Source organism: Octopus bimaculoides, chromosome 15 (genome assembly GCF_046866305.1).
Source record: "Octopus bimaculoides isolate indiv1 chromosome 15, ASM4686630v1, whole genome shotgun sequence".
Taxonomy (NCBI): Eukaryota; Metazoa; Mollusca; class Cephalopoda; order Octopoda; family Octopodidae; genus Octopus; species Octopus bimaculoides.
The window spans coordinates 56,886,752-56,904,448 of NC_142942.1; the positions used below are offsets into that span (position 1 = coordinate 56,886,752).

A 17,697-nucleotide genomic window follows, 5' to 3' on the forward strand; every position below is an offset into this window, starting at 1 on the left:
TTTAGCAGTTGAATAGCATTGATTACTTTTCCTTGTTAAGTATAGATGTTCAGTTATTTGAATAATACATCTTTGCAAATCTGAGAATTTTGTTGATATTTCAGCTACAATACAAATTCTTCTTGACCTGTCTTCTGCTTTGAGAATCCAAGCCAAACTAGGAGCATAAGTTCAGGGATGATGTACTGAATGACATGGGCCAAAAATTTGCTGTTATTTGAAATTTCCCTTTTGGTTGGAGAAAGAAATGGCATGAATTTAGATAAGTGAAGGGTTACATACTGAATGACAGCAAAAAAACCAAAAAACAAAAAACCAAAAAAAAAACAATTCCCTGTTATTTGAAATTTTTTATAACTCTTTTACTGTAAAAAATTGTCAACTGATGAAAGTAGGTTTGAGTAAATAATTCTGACTTGGTGAGACTGAAACACGTCCATATTGTTTCTTGCTGGCAAAGAGAGTTCAGATTTTTTCCTTAAGCATGTAAATAAATTTTATGAGATTTCTAATTACTTAAAAGTATCTCTCGACTTTCTTTTGAGAGGTATTGACAAATTAGTGTTATGTTTAGTTTTCTTCTTCAGTTAAACAATTAATTTCATTTAAAGGAAAACTTTATGCTCAAACTTCATATAATTGAGAATAGCAACATTATCATGATCATTTGATGCCCATTTTCCATCCTGGTGTGGGTTGAACAGTTTAACAGGATCAGACAAGCTCCAAGACCTTATGGAGTTCCAGTACCAGCTTTGGCATGGTTTCTATGATTGGGTGCCTTTCCTAATGCCAATCACTTTATGTACAAGGTGCTTTTTTTCATGCCACCAGCATTAGAGAAGTCACCAGGTTGACTTGCAAGACGAAAAAGGAAAAAGGCCCCTCGACTTAGTTGGAGGAGGGAATACTTGAGAAGTGGAGTTGATTGTGATTTTCTGTTTGGTATTGAGAGGCTATAGTGGTGTCTTGCGATAGAGGAGATACATGGGTACCTTGCATTGTATAAGGCTGGGTGGGAGTTACTGGAAAGATGATAGAGGTGTTGATGAGATACCAGAGCATCTTAAGATGCAAGAAGGTCCTAATCAAAATTCCTACCATTGGCCTTTATTTCATTTTGTCTGATGAACGTAACTTGATGAGTTTTCCTATTTCGTTATTTAGTCTTAGATTGTATTTTCCTTGAGACATCAGTCTCTAATTTGTCTTTATTCTCATGATACAGTTCTCTTTAGTGGTAGAGATAGACTTGTGTATGTTGCTAATTTATGTAACCGTGTAAAACTCTGCACAGCAGACATGTTTAAGTAAAACCACAATTTTTAAACTTTTTTTTTTAGTTACTTGGTATCAAAATAAAAGTGCCACTTTTACTTCCCAACTGATTTGTTGATGAGCTGTTTAAGAATTAGTTTACACCTGTTCTATTATATGAATTACCAGACTTCTTCCCATCATATTTATTGAAATGGTGGTGGTTCTAGATTTCTCTTAATTTATGCAAGCCTTACAACAAACTGAAATAAATTAAAAATCTGATTATGATAAATAATCTTTTCATGAATGAATAGTTTACATAAAATATGTTGCTTTCTGGTAATGTCAATATATACTATCTCAATAAATATTGTTGAATGAAAATAGTTGTAATTTTTCTCATTTTATGGTTGATTGATTTAAGGTTGTGTGTGTGTGTGTGTGTGTGTAAAAAGTTAATGATTCATGCAGCTATTCAATTTTTACTATTTTCCAAATCTTATTATAAATAATTTAAAAAAAATTTCATGTTTGATTGTATCTCTATGAAAATAAATTCAATTGAGAATATTTATAGTAATAATGAATACTAGATTACAAAATTGAATTACAATCTTGATGGCTATATCGTTCGACTTATACTGAAATATTTTATTGAGTTGAAATAGCCAAGTGGCTAAGATTAGTCAATCAACTAATTGCTTATTGAATTCTGCTGAAATTCATTGCCAGAATTTCATTTTTTTTCTAAAATGAATTTGAATGTCTTATTCTGCATTATTTCAGGTCACTTTTTATTTTCTTATTTTCTTTTTAATCTTTTTGTCAGGAGTGAAGGCTGTGTCCATTCCCTCTTACAGGGTGTTTGAGACTGAGGGATGAGAGGGAGGAAAGTCCCCTTAAACTGAAGACCTGGCCTAAATGCTGGCAATAAGATGAGCTCTACTAAAAACACCTAAGGTGTCAGGTGGTGTCGTGTTAAACTGGGTAGTAGGCCATAGTAGGATTTGAACTCAGAACACAAGAGCCAGGTTATATATTGCAAGATATCTACTCTAATAGTTCTTACCAATCTACTGCCTTGGGTTGACACTTCTGTTGTTTTTTTAAATCAAATTTGAAAAACCGAAAGAAAAATCTATCCTGGCAAGCTTTGAAATTAGAGGAATCTGAACAAATATATTGTTGCCTGCCAATGATCCAACTATGAAAAGTTGGCCATTCATTTGTCTCCTTCACTTCATGTTTCAAATTAAAGTTAGGTGTACCTACTTTGAAGGATTTAGTTGACTTTTGTTATTTATCTTGATTTTGTTTTAGTTAATTGTTCTTAATATTAATCATTGTCATCATATTTACTTTTCAATATTGTCGTAGTTTTAAACACAGGTCTCACTACATCTCACCATGTGTCACAGTCCTTCATTGGTTTTTCTGGTCAACATGCTCCTCATATCAGCAGCTTAAACAGTGACAATGAGATGCATTTTATTGTGATATTGGCATTATATCTGCCATAGAGTAGTGTCCTTTATACTCTTTATCAGTGCTTTTATGTAGAATTATTGTTCTGGATAGATTGTTTGTGTTGGAGTTGTGAACTCTACATCTCTATTAGTTTTTTTCAGTGGTATAGTTTTTATAGCTGAATATCATTCCTATATACCCTAACCCTTATAGGATGGACTGAGTTTATATTATCATGCCACCAGTATAAGAGAGATTGTCTTTGATAAGACTAAAGAGTTCTCTCTTACTTGTGTCCCCTTCTTGTTCCTTATTGGTGTGGGTTTTAGTTTTGGATGCCCTTATCACCAACCATTCAACTGTATGGACTGGGTGCATTTTGGCATACCACCAGCACTTGAAAGGTTGTTTTTGTCAAGGCTAAAGAGTTTCTACTACTCTTTGTCCCCTCCATAAAATTTGAGCCATCAGGATGGGGAGGCAGACAACAAGCAATCTGTGGCTCCGTGTTCATGATGTACAAAAGAAAACTAAGGGAATGGAATGCTTCTATAATAGCAAAACTGTATATCACTTTGAATGAAACCTACCTGATATATCTATCTTTCACTCTCTCATCATTCCCAATGATAAGAAGGTGAGATATATCTTACAGATGTTCCATTGTCTCACCTCTCAGAATTGTAACCCTATGGAATTCCGTCCATGTTCAGCTTACAGAAATTTAAAATGAGTATCAAAACTTTGATCTCCGCACTCTGGGAGACTAGAAGTACATATACTTCTGTAACTGTTTGATTAAAAAAAAAAAAAGCAAAAAGTCCATGCAACTTCAGAAAAATGAGTGCAAAAACACTTTCCGATGAGTGAGGGAGGAAGCATAAAAATGAACTCAATGAAAATATTTCATGTGTTAATTTCAAAGTTTATTATTGAAAATTGTGCGTGATTGATTCTGGAAAAATTGAAAAATATGCTTGTTTTGTGGAGTGGAAAGAAATTGATATTAGGAATTATCTTTGCTGCACTGGAAAGGAAGTAATTACAGAAAAGTACACTGACAAGAAATCCAATATCAAACTATTTTTATAATGCAGAAATTCAAATTTAATAGACTAATTGCTTTGTTGGAACTGGTTTTTCTTTTCAGTATTGATGTGTAGAATTATTGTTATATTATTTTAAGACATTTGGTAATGTGTTTGTATGTGTATATATATATATATATATATATATATATATATATATGTGTGTGTGTGCGTGTGTTTGTATGCATGAATATGTAATATGTGTGTATAATATATATATATATATATATATATATATATAATCAGTATTGTCATTTTAATCACCACATTTTCTTTGTTGCTTGGGTCAGACAAAATCTGTTGAGGTAGATTCTCTATGGTGGTGGTTCCCAATCTTTTGTTATGTTCGCATCTCTAAAAAATTTTATATGATGTCTTTGCACCCCTTAAAAAAATTAATAATTTATTTGACAATAAAGAAGGTGAACTTCTACTAAATTTGAGCAACATATTTTATTTTATCTAACTTTTCGTTATGTTAAGAAAAATGAAACATATGGTCAAATATTGTAGCAAATTAAAATAAACTTTATTATAACAAATTTTATTTTTACAAAATAAAACGTTGAAACAACTAATGCTTAAACGTGAATAAATGAGTTTAAATTTAATGACTCTTTTGTTCCTCTTTGTTGGTTATCAGAGGTTTTCAAAATGTGGCACTGTGTTGCTGATAGCAATCTGTATGCCTGCCTGTGCATTCAAGCAATTTCTAGATTTTGTCTTGACTGACAAAAGAGGACTAAATCCAGATTCACATAAGTGATGAATGCAACTACTGCAAATGGGATGAGTGCAGTTACTGCTTTTTAACAAAAGTCTTGGAAACATATTCATGGCTGAACACCAATACTCTTGCAAAGTTTTGCTTTCAAAATGCATTCCAAGAACACAGTTTGCATGCAGTTCAATGAGATCTGCCTTCAGCTCTCCATCATCTGATATATCATTCAATTTGAAGGAGTATGGATTCATAATCCAGTCTTTGGAAGTTTCCAGTTTTCCTGCTGCAAAATAGCCATCAAATGACTTTTACAACGTTTTCAAATGAGCCACAATTTCTTCACACACACACTAGGAATTATAGATTCTTTATCATCAGCCATTTCTTAAAGTGATGGAAAATTTGAAAGATTCCCTCTTTTCACTTATCGACACCAAAGAGTTAACTTTTCTTTGAAAACATTTAACTTTTCACAGCATTTGAATATGTTTGTTTTTTCCTTGAAAAGATAGACTCAGATCATTCATATGAGTGAAAATGTCTGTCAAATAAGCTAGCACTTGGCTGAATTTTTGTGATTCCAATTTTCCAAGCAAATCATAATCACGTTCCTTCAGAAAAGCTTTGATTTCTTCTCACAGTTTGAAGAAGCAAGTTAAAGCTCTCCCACGTGAAAGTCAGTGGACTTCTGTGTGGAAAAGCGAAAATGTATGTTCATTTACAAGATCTTTACAAATTGACTTAAAGAGGTGGTAATTCAGAGCACGACCCCTGATTCAGTTCATGGTTTTTACAAAAGTGTCAAGGACTTTCTTCAACTTTGGGGGCAAAGTTTTCAATGCCAAAGCATGACAATGAGGAAACAATGCATGCTTTGCAAGTGCAGAATCTCCTGCTTCATCAGTGCAAAACATTTAGATTTATTTCCCAGCATAGCAGGGGCACTGTCATTACACACAAAGTCAATAATTTGGATAGCTAAATCATGCTTTGCAAAAAAGTTTTTCACAAACTGGAACACATCTTTTTGTGGTTGTTTTTAAATTTTCACAGAAGTGGAAATCTTCATTTGTGGCACCATCATGGACATACCTCACTAATGTGATGAGTTGATTGCAACTTGAAACATCAGTTGTTTTGTCCAACTGAAGAGAGATTTTCAAGGGACTAACCTTGATATATGAGATAACTTAATCCAAAATATCTGAAAGCAAATCACCAATTCGGCTCTGAATAACATTATAGTGGCACTAATTCCAGCTTCCTTCTTACTCCTTTCCCCAGAACAATTGTTGCCATTTCTAATGCACATGGATGTAGATGTAGCGACTGGTGATAACCTCTAACGATCAGCTTTGAATCTATTCTTGTTAATATCAATTTAACCATCTACCTCTGTTAATAGATTTATATGAAACTATATAGTGTTGATCAATTGTGTCATTGCCAGAGGCAGGCCAATAACACCTTGGATCTATTATAAAACTGGCTAATACTCTATGGGAGACAACTCCAACTGGAATGTTTAGTGCTAATATGAATCACTTTATTTTCGCTTGAATAGGCTCCGGTGTTTACAGAATAAACTTGGTTTCACAATCTGTATCGATCTTTTTAGTGTTCTGTATCAAATGTTAAGCAATCAGGCTGCAGACGACAGTTGTACTTTTTAATTTAAAAAGAGAATAATACACATTGTTTGTAATTGTGAGAAATGTGAGAGTGTGCTAAATTGAGTGGAATACCAAACGTTTTGATTTTCTGCTTGATTTTTCAGAATAAGCAATATCCTTTACTGGCTTATTTATCCTTATTGGCTTATTTATCTTGGTAGAAGGAATCAATGAAGGTTTGTTAGGTTTTTACTTTTCCCAAAGATAGTGATGTAAATGGTTCAAGTTGAAACACAATCATTCATTCACTCTTAGACTTTGCTGCCACTTTTTCTCCAAGTTGTTTATATTTAGCAAAAATAAAATATTAAGAAAAAGAAAAAAATATTTTTTGAAAATTAAATTCACAAGAGAAATAGAAAATGGAAGCTGTTGCTTATATTCAAAACGAAAATTAGAATTTTTGTATTTTGATAAAGTTATTACATTGATATAAGGTTACATATTTGAAGGGGGTGGGTAAAATTGATTGATTTTTAATCATCACATGCAACGATTTTGCAGAGAGGGAAGGCAAAATCAACCTCATCTGGATTTGAACTTTGAACCACAGGGGTTGAAAGTATGGACTGCCAAACAGTTTGCTTCTCTGCCATTTGTGGTACTCTGCACACAATATTATTGTAGTGCACATGAGAACAGTATAGGCAGTAAACTCATTGTTATACTTCTAATTAATAAAAGGACTGAAATTTATAATTCATTGAGATACATATGTGTGTACACATGTTCCCATGTATATGTATCATCATCATCATCGTTTAACGTCCGCTTTCCATGCTAGCATGGGTTGGACGATTTGACTGAGGACTGGTGAAACCGGATGGCAACACCAGGCTCCAGTCTGATTTGGCAGAGTTTCTACAGCTGGATGCCCTTCCTAACGCCAACCACTCAGAGAGTGTAGTGGGTGTCTTTTATGTGCCACCCGCACAAGCCAGTCCAGGGGCACTGGCAACGATCTCGCTCGAAAATCCTACAGGAGCCAGTCAGGCGGTACTGGCAACGGCCACGCTCAAAATGGTGCATCTCATGTGCCACCCGCACAAGAACCAGTCCAGGGGCACTGGCAATGATCTTACTTGGCTTGCCGGGTCTTCTCACGCACAGCACATTTCCAAAGGTCTCGGTCCGTAGTCATCGCCTCGGTGAGGCCCAATGTACGAAGGTCTTGCCTCACCACCTCAGCCCAGGTCTTCCTGGGCCTACCTCTTCCACGGGTTTCCTCAACTGTTAGGGTGTGGCACTTTTTCACGCAGCTATCCTCCTCCATTCTCACCACATGTCCATACCAGCGCAATCGTCTCTCTTGCACGCCACAACTGATGCTTCTAATGTTCAGCTTTTCTCTCAAGATACTTACACTCTGACGGGTATTCACATTGACATTACACATCCAACGGAGCATACTGGCTTCATTCCTTGCGAGCTTACGTATGTCCTCAGCAGTTACAGCCTATGTTTCACTGCCATGTAACATGGTTGTTCGTACGCATGCGTCATACAGTCTGCCTTTTACTCTGAGTGAGAGTCCCTTTGTCGCCAGCAGGGGTAAGAGCTCTCTAAACTTTGCCCAGGCTATTCTTATTCTAGCAGCTACACTTTCAGCGCACCCACCCCCACTACTAACTTGGTCGCCCAGATAGCGGAAGCTATCGACTACCTCTAGTTTTTCACCCTGGAATGAGATAGAAGTTGTTTCCTGTTTGTTTGCAGTCTTTATTGCACCTGAACATCTGCCACAAACAAAAACTAACTTGCTAGTTAACCTGCCTTTGATGTTGCTGCACCTCTTATGTGTCCATAGCTTGCACCGGGATAGCGCAATCGTCTCTCTTGCACACCACAACTGATGCTTCTAATGTTCAGCTTATAAACCAAGGACTTAGCAGCCACACATTTTTTTTAACTGTTTCCAAAAATAATCATATGAGTGCAACCATGACCATGTAATTAAGAAGTTTATTTCTCAACCACATGATTTTGGTTTTGTCTTCCCATTGTATGATGCTGAGTCTTCAACTATAGATCTAAGTTGACCAAAAACCTTGTAAGTAAAATTGGGTGACAGAAACTGCTGTGTGTGTGTGTGTGTGTGTGAGAATATTAGCATGAGATGACAAAATGAGTGTATGCAGTATTTAGTTCTAATTGAATGTTGTTCCTCTACACAAAGATCCACTTACCTTTCATTTCTTACAAGATCAATAAATAAGTAGCAAACAATGTACCAGTGTTGACTAAATCCTAATAACTTAAAACCACTCTTATTACAATAATCACAGCTTCTTTCAAATTACTAATGGTGTACCATCTTCATCCGCACTTTTTCTTCACATGCACCTGTCCATCATATCCTGGAACTAGGACTGATTAATTTTTTAAAAACCTAACCTACTCAATACTGTTACATTGTAACTCTCACTCTCATTCTCACTTCCCTCCCAACCTCTGTCTTTTTTATGTCTGCTTTTCCACGATGCTATGAATTGTGAGTTGAACAGTTTCTTACCATTTGCTGGAGTTCTTCATGATCTCCTTTGTCAAGTTCAACATTCCTGGGATTACTTTTTCATTACTTCTACCTATACATTTCCAAGTTTTATCCTATAGTTTCCTTCCACTTGTATCTCTTGGTACTTTTTTGTACCTATGTGCCATCCATATGCAATACATGTCTCTACCTATATTGTCTTCTTCTTGCACACTACAAGGCATTCTTATGTCGCAGCTTATCTGTACTACATCGTTCATACACGCTAACATTACATACTCACTAGAGCAAGTCTCACAACTGTGCAGCATTGCACTTCATAAACACGGATCTTACAATACAATCTATCTTTCATTCACAGAGAGACACTTTGAACTTTGTTCACTCTGACCCTATTCTAACTTTCCCATGCTTTCAGAGCACCTTCTTTCCACTACCACGAATTCGGTAATAGAAGCTATCTAGAGATTTCTTAGCATTGAAAGGAATTTATTTTACTACTAAATATTAATTCTATGAATATAAGTTGGTTATTCTTATCTCTTATTTGGTGGTGGAAGGGTGGTGGTGGTGGTACTTGATAAATCTATTTGTTTTGTCCTTCCTCTCTAGATAACAATAATAAACGATAAAGTTGCAATTCTGTTGGTTTCATATGTAATATGCACTCACTCACCTGTGCTCTTTCCTCCTCTCTCTCTCTCTCTCTCTCTCTCTCTCACTCACCTTTTTCTCATTTCTATTCACTTTCACCTCTTTATTAACTGTTTCAATCCTTTGTATGGCAATATTCTATATTTTTTCTTTTCTTTTATATTAGCCATTTTTGTATCCGTCTGATACCATGCCTGGTGAATGTGAAATTCCACAAGAACGGAATGAATAACAGGTAATTATATATATCTGTATTTGTAAGATATCTTCCGACTTAGAAAAGTATACAGGGATCGGACTATTAACTTTATTGCTTGTCATTCTATCCATACTGTTTCGATAGAAAAGTATTTTCTGATTATCTTCATGAGTCATGTTTCTACATCTATACATATTGACAGGCTTGGGTTGGATTTAATTTTTTTTCTTTTTTAAATCATTGTGATACAAAGTTGCAGTACCCTTAGCCACCATTTAATAACATCCTGAAATAAATTTAAAGGACGGCATTTTAAGAATTGAATTTTTCAGAAATGTTTTAGTAAAACTTTGCTTTGTATTAGATTAATCATAACTACTTGTAAATGACTATTTGATAATCCAATCCCTGCAAATACTCAGAGAAAGAATCTTCATCATGATTAACAGTGAAGTGTGTGTGTGGCTAGAAAGTGCTTCTTATTGCTATGATTCCAAAGAATGTCAGAGAGATAAGGTAGAAAAGCTATAACAATGAGGAAGAGTGAGATATCAAAGGAAAAACGAAGATATCAAAGGAGAACAAAGGAAGGAATGAGTGTAAATATGCTTTTGGCTCTGAGACTATTTGATATCAGAGAACATATCCAAATTTGATGCAGTTGGCTATGGTCAAGGGTACTAACTGATCTGAAAGTAGGAGCATCAAATATGACTAAGGCAAAGAGTTATTATTTTTGTAATATAGTTCTGTCTGTATGGATGAGGACAGTTGTATAAAGAAGTGTCGATCTTTAATTGTGGGGGGTACCCGTGGAAGAGGTAGACCTAGGGAGACATGTGACGAAGAGGTGAGAAAGATCTTCAGATACTGGGCCTCGATGCGGAAATGACGAGGGATCTGGAGATGTGGCAATTTCCTTTTCTTGATAAAATGTGTCAAGCTAAGTAAAATCGTTGTCTTCTACGCATGCAAGCTTGTCATTTTAGGTGCCTATGCTGTGTGAACGCACCCATGCTGGTGCTGCATAAACACTTGTGCCGGTGGCAAAAAAAGTACTCAGCACACTCTGTTAAGCGGTTGGTATTAGGAGGGTATCCAGCCATAGAAACCATGCCACAACAGACAGTTGGAGTCTGGACAGCTCCATGGCAAACTATCCAACCCATGCCAGTATGGAGAATGGACGTTAAATGAGGATGAGTGCCTTATTTGAATATCCTAACCAAATCCTTGTAAGTCGATTTGGTAGATAGAAACTGTGAGCTGGCAGAAATGTTAGCACGCCGGGCGAAATGCTTAGCGGTATTTCATCTGCCGTTACGTTCTGAGTTCAAATTCCGCCGAGGCCAACTTTGCCTTTCATCCTTTTGGGGTCGATAAATTAAATACCAATTATGCACTGGAGTCGATGTAATCGACTTAATCCCTTTGTCTGCCCTTGTTTGTCCCCTCTGTGTTTAGCCCCCTGGGGGCAGTGAAGAAATAAGAAACTGAAAGAAACCCGTCGTATGTACGTGTACGTGTGTGTCTTCTTGCCTTGGTATTGAGTGAATGTTGTAAATAAATGTCATTCATATCCAATATTCTGCAAAAGCACAACTGGCCATGGGGAAATATTACCTGCTTGGGAACAGATGAGCGTTGGTGATAAGCAAGGTATGCAGTCTTAAAAATCTGCCTCAGTAAACTCCGTCTGAGCCATGTAAGCATGGAAAAGTAGGTGTTAAAATGATGATCTTTTCATTAATTAAATGACTGTTTGACAGGCATGATGCATTATGTGAGTCACTAGGAATATAAGATACAATCTAACCTGCACAAACTCCTGCTCAGTTTCGCTGCTTGATAGATTACAAGTATTCAAGAACAAGCTAATATATCTGTATTATTCTGAAATATATGATGTTCCAAAAGTGGGAAAGGAAAACATTTCACAACATGGGTTGAAAACATGGGTAGTATTCATGTGCTGGACACTTGAAAGCCATATCTTGGAACTTGTTTTCAATTGTTTTCACTACTGTCTTCTATAATTTGTCTTTCATCAGGTTGGTGTCTCCCCTTTTAACATGAGTTTCTTTACTTTGTAAAAGCAGTAAGGATAATAACCTGAGTTTTTCAGACTTTGCAGCTACTCCGTTGGTCACTTAGCTGCTGGATACAATGCAATTACTTCAGCACTCATTAAAAGACCCAACCGTTTAACAAGTGTTATGAGTTTGGCAGTTTCGTGGTACTTTCCACCACAAAGAAATGGCCAATGTTTTTTATCCCCCCCCCCCTGTCTGTTGAGATTCAGATATGTTTTTATGGTATTTATAACATCCCTATTCTGTTTTGTAACTTGCAAAAATGGCCATATCTTCTAAAAGCATTATTAGTTTTTTTGTTTCAAAAGCATCAAGGAGAGGCTGGGGAGAAAGAATGAGAGATTGGGAAAAGTTGTATAAGTTTTTATCTTCTCTAATTAAATAACATTAGCCATCAAATGTATAATGTGATTGTAATGTGTTTCCACCAAATAAAACTACTGTAATTGTTTAATTCGTTTCAGAGCTGACCTAAGGCAGTAGTAGAGAGAGAGAGAGAGAGAGAGAGAGAGAGAGAGAAAGAGAGGTCTGCTGCCTAAAGCAATACTTTTATGGGGGGGGGGCATTTTTCAGTGTGCTGCATAAGCATGTTTAGACTTAGGGACCTAGGGAAAAAAGTGGGTTGGGGCGGGGGGGGGGGAAGCTCAAGGGCTAAGGGCTGTTCCCAGGCAGCTCATTTGTTGAGCCACACCCCTGACCTGGGGCTAAACAATAACTTTGCCTCACAACTTATTTCCTTTTTTAATGAATAAATGCAACTTTATTTCTGTCAGTGAGAATTTAAAATATTTAAAGGAACCAGGTTTTTGATATTAGGGTTTTTTTCTTTCATTCAGATTCTTAGATGTTTTTTCAAAATTCTTCTTTTCAATTCTGTGAGGGAAGAAAAGATCTTGTTTTGAAATGTGCTTTATTTTAGGTAAAGTCAAAAAGAATATTTTAAAGGAATTTTTAAAACAATTCGTAATACTTGGGGGCTTTTGTTAAAGTATTTCAAGAAGATCCTTTCCTTTCAGTTCTTTGTAATAAATTGTGAAAAATAAGGTTTTTCCTTCCTATTTCTTCTGTTTTTGGCTTCCAGGCGACTGATGCATTATGAAGCAATGTCTTCAGATTACAGCATATTTGATAGTGTCTAAATGAGTTAACTAACTCCTGTCTCATTTTATCATATCGGCAGTCTACATAGCTAATCAGATAGCTTCCTTTGCATGCTTTATTGCTTTTGTTGTGAATATTTGTGTAGTTTTCCTATACAAGGTCATTATACATAGTAGCTAATGTTACACATAGAAAGCAACCTTACAGGCCAATATTACTGCAACATTTGTATATGTAGTTGCTTTGAGGGTAAATCTCATATCTTCAAGTGATCGCATGTCTTAATTGCTTTGGGTTGTTCCTTGTTATTTTGTTGCTGTTCTGCTTTAGGATAGTATCATGCTACCAGTACCATGCCAGTTACCATTTCCCACATGACATAGTTCACTTAGTTTTCTATTTCCTACTGTTCCTTATTTTGAATACAGCATGTGTCGTACAGACACCATCATGTCAAATAACTTCAGAGGCAAATGAGCCTCTGAATTCACTAAAATACTTTTGAACCAAATAAATACTTTACAATCCATAATGGAAATAATTGAGTGATCAGAATAAAAGGATATACTTCAGTGCACTTTGAACATGCATAATTTTCATGGTAACAGCTTTTCTCAATAAACCAAAAGTCACACCAAAAGCCGGACTTTCTGCTCGGGTTCATTATCTGATAAAGTGCAGATGCAAACACAAATAGTCTGGACTACATCCAAAGAAAAGGACAGTTGTCTAATGAATTTTTACTCTTAGTACACTACACTACTATCTCATTACTCATCGCCATGTGATACCTAAAAAGTTACCAGAAATTCTAATTCCTAATATTTGTAACTAGTATGAAGCTTAGCAGTTTGTTATTTAATTGTAGTTGGAGTGTCTTGTATTTTTCAGATGTTGCTGAGATATAAATTCACTTTTGATTGAGCAGATCAAAAGCATTCTAGCTATGATCCTTCATATTTTCTAAGATAGTAAGCTGTAATATGAGTTAGCTGTGGCTGTTGTTTCTAACAGATAAACAGCCTCTTAGAAATTCTCTCATTTTCCTTGTTATTTTGCCTGTGAAATTGAAAATTAGGTTGTCATGTTAGTTTTGTTTTCCTTCTGATCCTTATACATTGAGAAGATGCATGCCTAATGATATTTATTGAGGTTGTGTGTGGACAAAGTGTATGGTTTTAGGGAAGTTTGAGAAAGCTGAATAATGAAAAAACTTCCTATTCAAAGACATGGTTTTAACATTATAACACAGACATACAGACAGATATATAGACAGGTTGAATATAAAGTGTGAGATGTCCAGACTGAAAAGAAGAAAGACAAAATATAGTTTGTATGTTATTTGTTATTTAGTCCCAGGTGAATCGTGTTATTCATGATGTTCAGCCTTGACCATTCTGTCTGTATGCCTCGCACTACTTTATCAGATATATCCTTCCTTTTATAAGATGGTAGGGTTTAATATGATGTAAAATTGGCTGCTACTTCTAACAGGTGGAAGCTTCCATTGTTTGTTTTGTGGCTTGTGCATTGGTGATGATGATGGTGAAAGGGAGCAGAGTCCATTATGTTTGTATACAGAAGGAAAAAAGTTATCTGGCAGATTTATACTTTATCATGTTCTTAAACTAGAGAATTGAGTTAAACAATAGAAGTATCATAAAAACTATTATACTATGGTGCTGAAAACTGTTAGCTAACTGATTCTTTCTTCTCTTAAGGCATATTAGATAAATATCATAAAATCCAAAATGAATTGAATACAAACATTGACATGTGTCTTTTTTTTTTCTGTAAAGCATGTTTATTGCTTGTTAAAGACTATTCATATATTAGGTAAAATGATGTCGTTATCTTTCTAAGAACGTGTATCCATTCTGGTCTTTTATGTTTCATCAATTCACTGTCTTTGGTCTATTATTCTATCGACATGCTTCAGGCTTTTATTTCTCCCAATGAATAGCATAAATGTGATATTACAATACTTTCTTCTCGTTAATATTATTTTGAAAATATACAGCTTCCAGTTGATTCTAATTTATGGCTAATTAAACTGGTTCTTGAAATATTTCTGCATCTAATTGCTTCATTTAAATTCATGTCAATAAAGTTTACCACAAAATGTTTAGATTTCTTCTTAAATATTCATTATTTCTTTTAAGAAACATTAAGAGATTTTAATGTGCAATATTCATTCAATAAAATTGTTAATCAAATCAGTGATATTATTATAGAAGTTTCAAATAATGCTAATAAAAAGGCAACCATAAGAAGAAAGAATGAATGAATGAATGAATGAATGAATGAATGAAAGGGTGAATAATCCTGTGTATTTTCATTGTCTGGAAATAGATATAATGTTAGATATGCATGTAAAATGACATCCAGGTGAGTTTATGGGAATGAGAACTTTCTTTAAAGTGAGGCAGGAGATTATAGTTGTTACTTTTACTGTGGGTTGGATAATGTCAATTGAGCAATCAAATGGCTATAGTTTGAATGGAAATATTAACCTGATAAGATATTTAAACAGTAGTTGATTGAAGAAGACTTAGAACTAGTTAATTAAAATCAACATAAGGTCGCTTTAGAGTTGGACTGATTGTTTTGTGAGAAATAGCTGATTGTTTCTTGTATTTGACTTCCTCATCCTGCTAGGATTGACTGAACATCATTACTACTACTACTACTACTACTACTACCATTATCATCATTATTTTATGTCTTCTTTATTATTTTTCAATTGTCTGTAACATGAATTCAGCCTTGAGATTTCTTGTTCTCTTTTGGCTAATCATTAGATGTTTTGTCAGTTTGCAATTTGTCTAGTGCTCCACCACTAAATCATTCTCTCATACCATTCTTACCTGCTATACTGTGAGGTGGTTGTATTGGAAAGAGACCAGTGCAACACAGTGCCAGTGAATCTCTTCAAAAGTGATTTTGCTAAACCTCTTTTGTCGAATGACTTAAATGCTGATTCCATGGAAATGTATTATCACCTTCAAAATAGATGAGGTCTTCAGATTATAGACCTTCTTAATTAGCTAAATCATTTTCAGGCTATACAGTTTAAAATGAATTATGGAAATGAAATTATATCTGCATTTAAACCTCTGTACCTGGCTTTCGTTGACATGGAGAAAGCCTTTGACAGGGTCCCCCGATCCCTTATCTGGTGGTCAATGAGGAAACTTGGGATAGAAGAATGGCTAGTGAGAGCTGTGCGAGCCATGTACAGAGATGCGGCCAGTAAGGTGAGGGTTGGAAATGAGTACAGCAATGAATTCCGGGTAGAGGTAGGGGTCCACCAAGGTTCCGTCCTCAGCCCCCTATTATTTACCATAGTCCTCCAGGCAATCACAGAGGAGTTCAAGACAGGTTGCCCCTGGGAGCTCCTCTATGCTGATGACCTTGCCCTAATTGCGGAGTCACTATCAGAACTAGAGGAGAAGTTTCAGGTGTGGAAGCAAGGTCTAGAATTGAAGGGCCTTAGAGTCAACCTAGCTAAAACCAAAATCCTAATAAGTAGGAAGGTAGATAAAACACAAACCCCTTCAGGTAGATGGCCCTGCTCAGTATGTAGAAAAGGAGTAGGTAGTAACTCTATAAGATGTACCCGGTGCAAGCTATGGACACATAAGAGGTGCAGCAACATCAAAGGCAGGTTAACTAGCAAGTTAGTTTTTGTTTGTGGCAGATGTTCAGGTGCAATAAAGACTGCAAACAAACAGGAAACAACTTCTATCTCATTCCAGGGTGAAAAACTAGAGGTAGTCGATAGCTTCCGCTATCTGGGCGACCAAGTTAGTAGTGGGGGTGGGTGCGCTGAAAGTGTAGCTGCTAGAATAAGAATAGCCTGGGCAAAGTTTAGAGAGCTCTTACCCCTGCTGGCGACAAAGGGACTCTCACTCAGAGTAAAAGGCAGACTGTATGACGCATGCGTACGAACAACCATGCTACATGGCAGTGAAACATGGGCTGTAACTGCTGAGGACATACGTAAGCTCGCAAGGAATGAAGCCAGTATGCTCCGTTGGATGTGTAATGTCAATGTGAATACCCGTCAGAGTGTAAGTATCTTGAGAGAAAAGCTGAACATTAGAAGCATCAGTTGTGGCGTGCAAGAGAGACGATTGCGCTGGTATGGACATGTGGTGAGAATGGAGGAGGATAGCTGCGTGAAAAAGTGCCACACCCTAACAGTTGAGGGAACCCGTGGAAGAGGTAGGCCCAGGAAGACCTGGGCTGAGGTGGTGAGGCAAGACCTTCGTACATTGGGCCTCACCGAGGCGATGACTACGGACCGAGACCTTTGGAAATGGGCTGTGCGTGAGAAGACCCGGCAAGCCAAGTAAGATCGTTGCCAGTGCCCCTGGACTGGTTCTTGTGCGGGTGGCACATGAGATGCACCATTTTGAGCGTGGCCGTTGCCAGTACCGCCTGACTGGCTCCTGTAGGATTTTCGAGCGAGATCGTTGCCAGTGCCCCTGGACTGGCTTGTGCGGGTGGCACATAAAAGACACCATTTCGAGCGTGGCCGTTTTCGTGCGGGTGACACGTAAAAGCACCCACTACACTCTCTGAGTGGTTGGCGTTAGGAAGGGCATCCAGCTGTAGAAACTCTGCCAAGTCAGACTGGAGCCTGGTGTTGCCATCCGGTTTCACCAGTCCTCAGTCAAATCGTCCAACCCATGCTAGCATGGAAAGCGGACGTTAAACGATGATGATGATTAAGGAATAAGAGTAAAGAAAATAAAGTAAGACAATGGGGAGAAAGACAGTTATAATGTTTGTGTGAATTAAAACTTCATACAGTTGTATCCATGCGTCTGGCAATTGTACTATGTCTTAAGCTTTGTTACTGAACTCATCTTACTCTTCCCACCTGGGGACACAGTATATGAAAGCAAAGGAGTGTATTTTGATAGTGGACTGAAGATG

The 17,697-nt window shown here is 36.5% G+C and overlaps 2 protein-coding genes across 8 annotated transcripts in view; one reads left to right on the forward strand and one right to left on the reverse strand.

Annotated features, from left to right (window-relative positions):
* LOC106882512 (uncharacterized) overlaps positions 1 to 17,697 on the forward strand; it is a 147,189-nt gene that overhangs the window by 86,848 nt on the left and 42,644 nt on the right. For all 7 annotated transcript variants that reach the window (XM_089363910.1, XM_014933208.3, XM_089363913.1 and 4 more), the window contains one exon: positions 9,527 to 9,595. The gene's annotated coding sequence lies outside the window, so the exon portion shown is untranslated. The remainder of the gene's footprint in view (positions 1 to 9,526; positions 9,596 to 17,697) is intronic.
* LOC149132547 (protein ZBED8-like) lies at positions 4,455 to 4,790 on the reverse strand. The gene has a single exon (XM_089363936.1). The coding sequence runs from the start codon at positions 4,788 to 4,790 to the stop codon at positions 4,455 to 4,457; it is 336 nt and encodes a 111-aa protein (XP_089220062.1).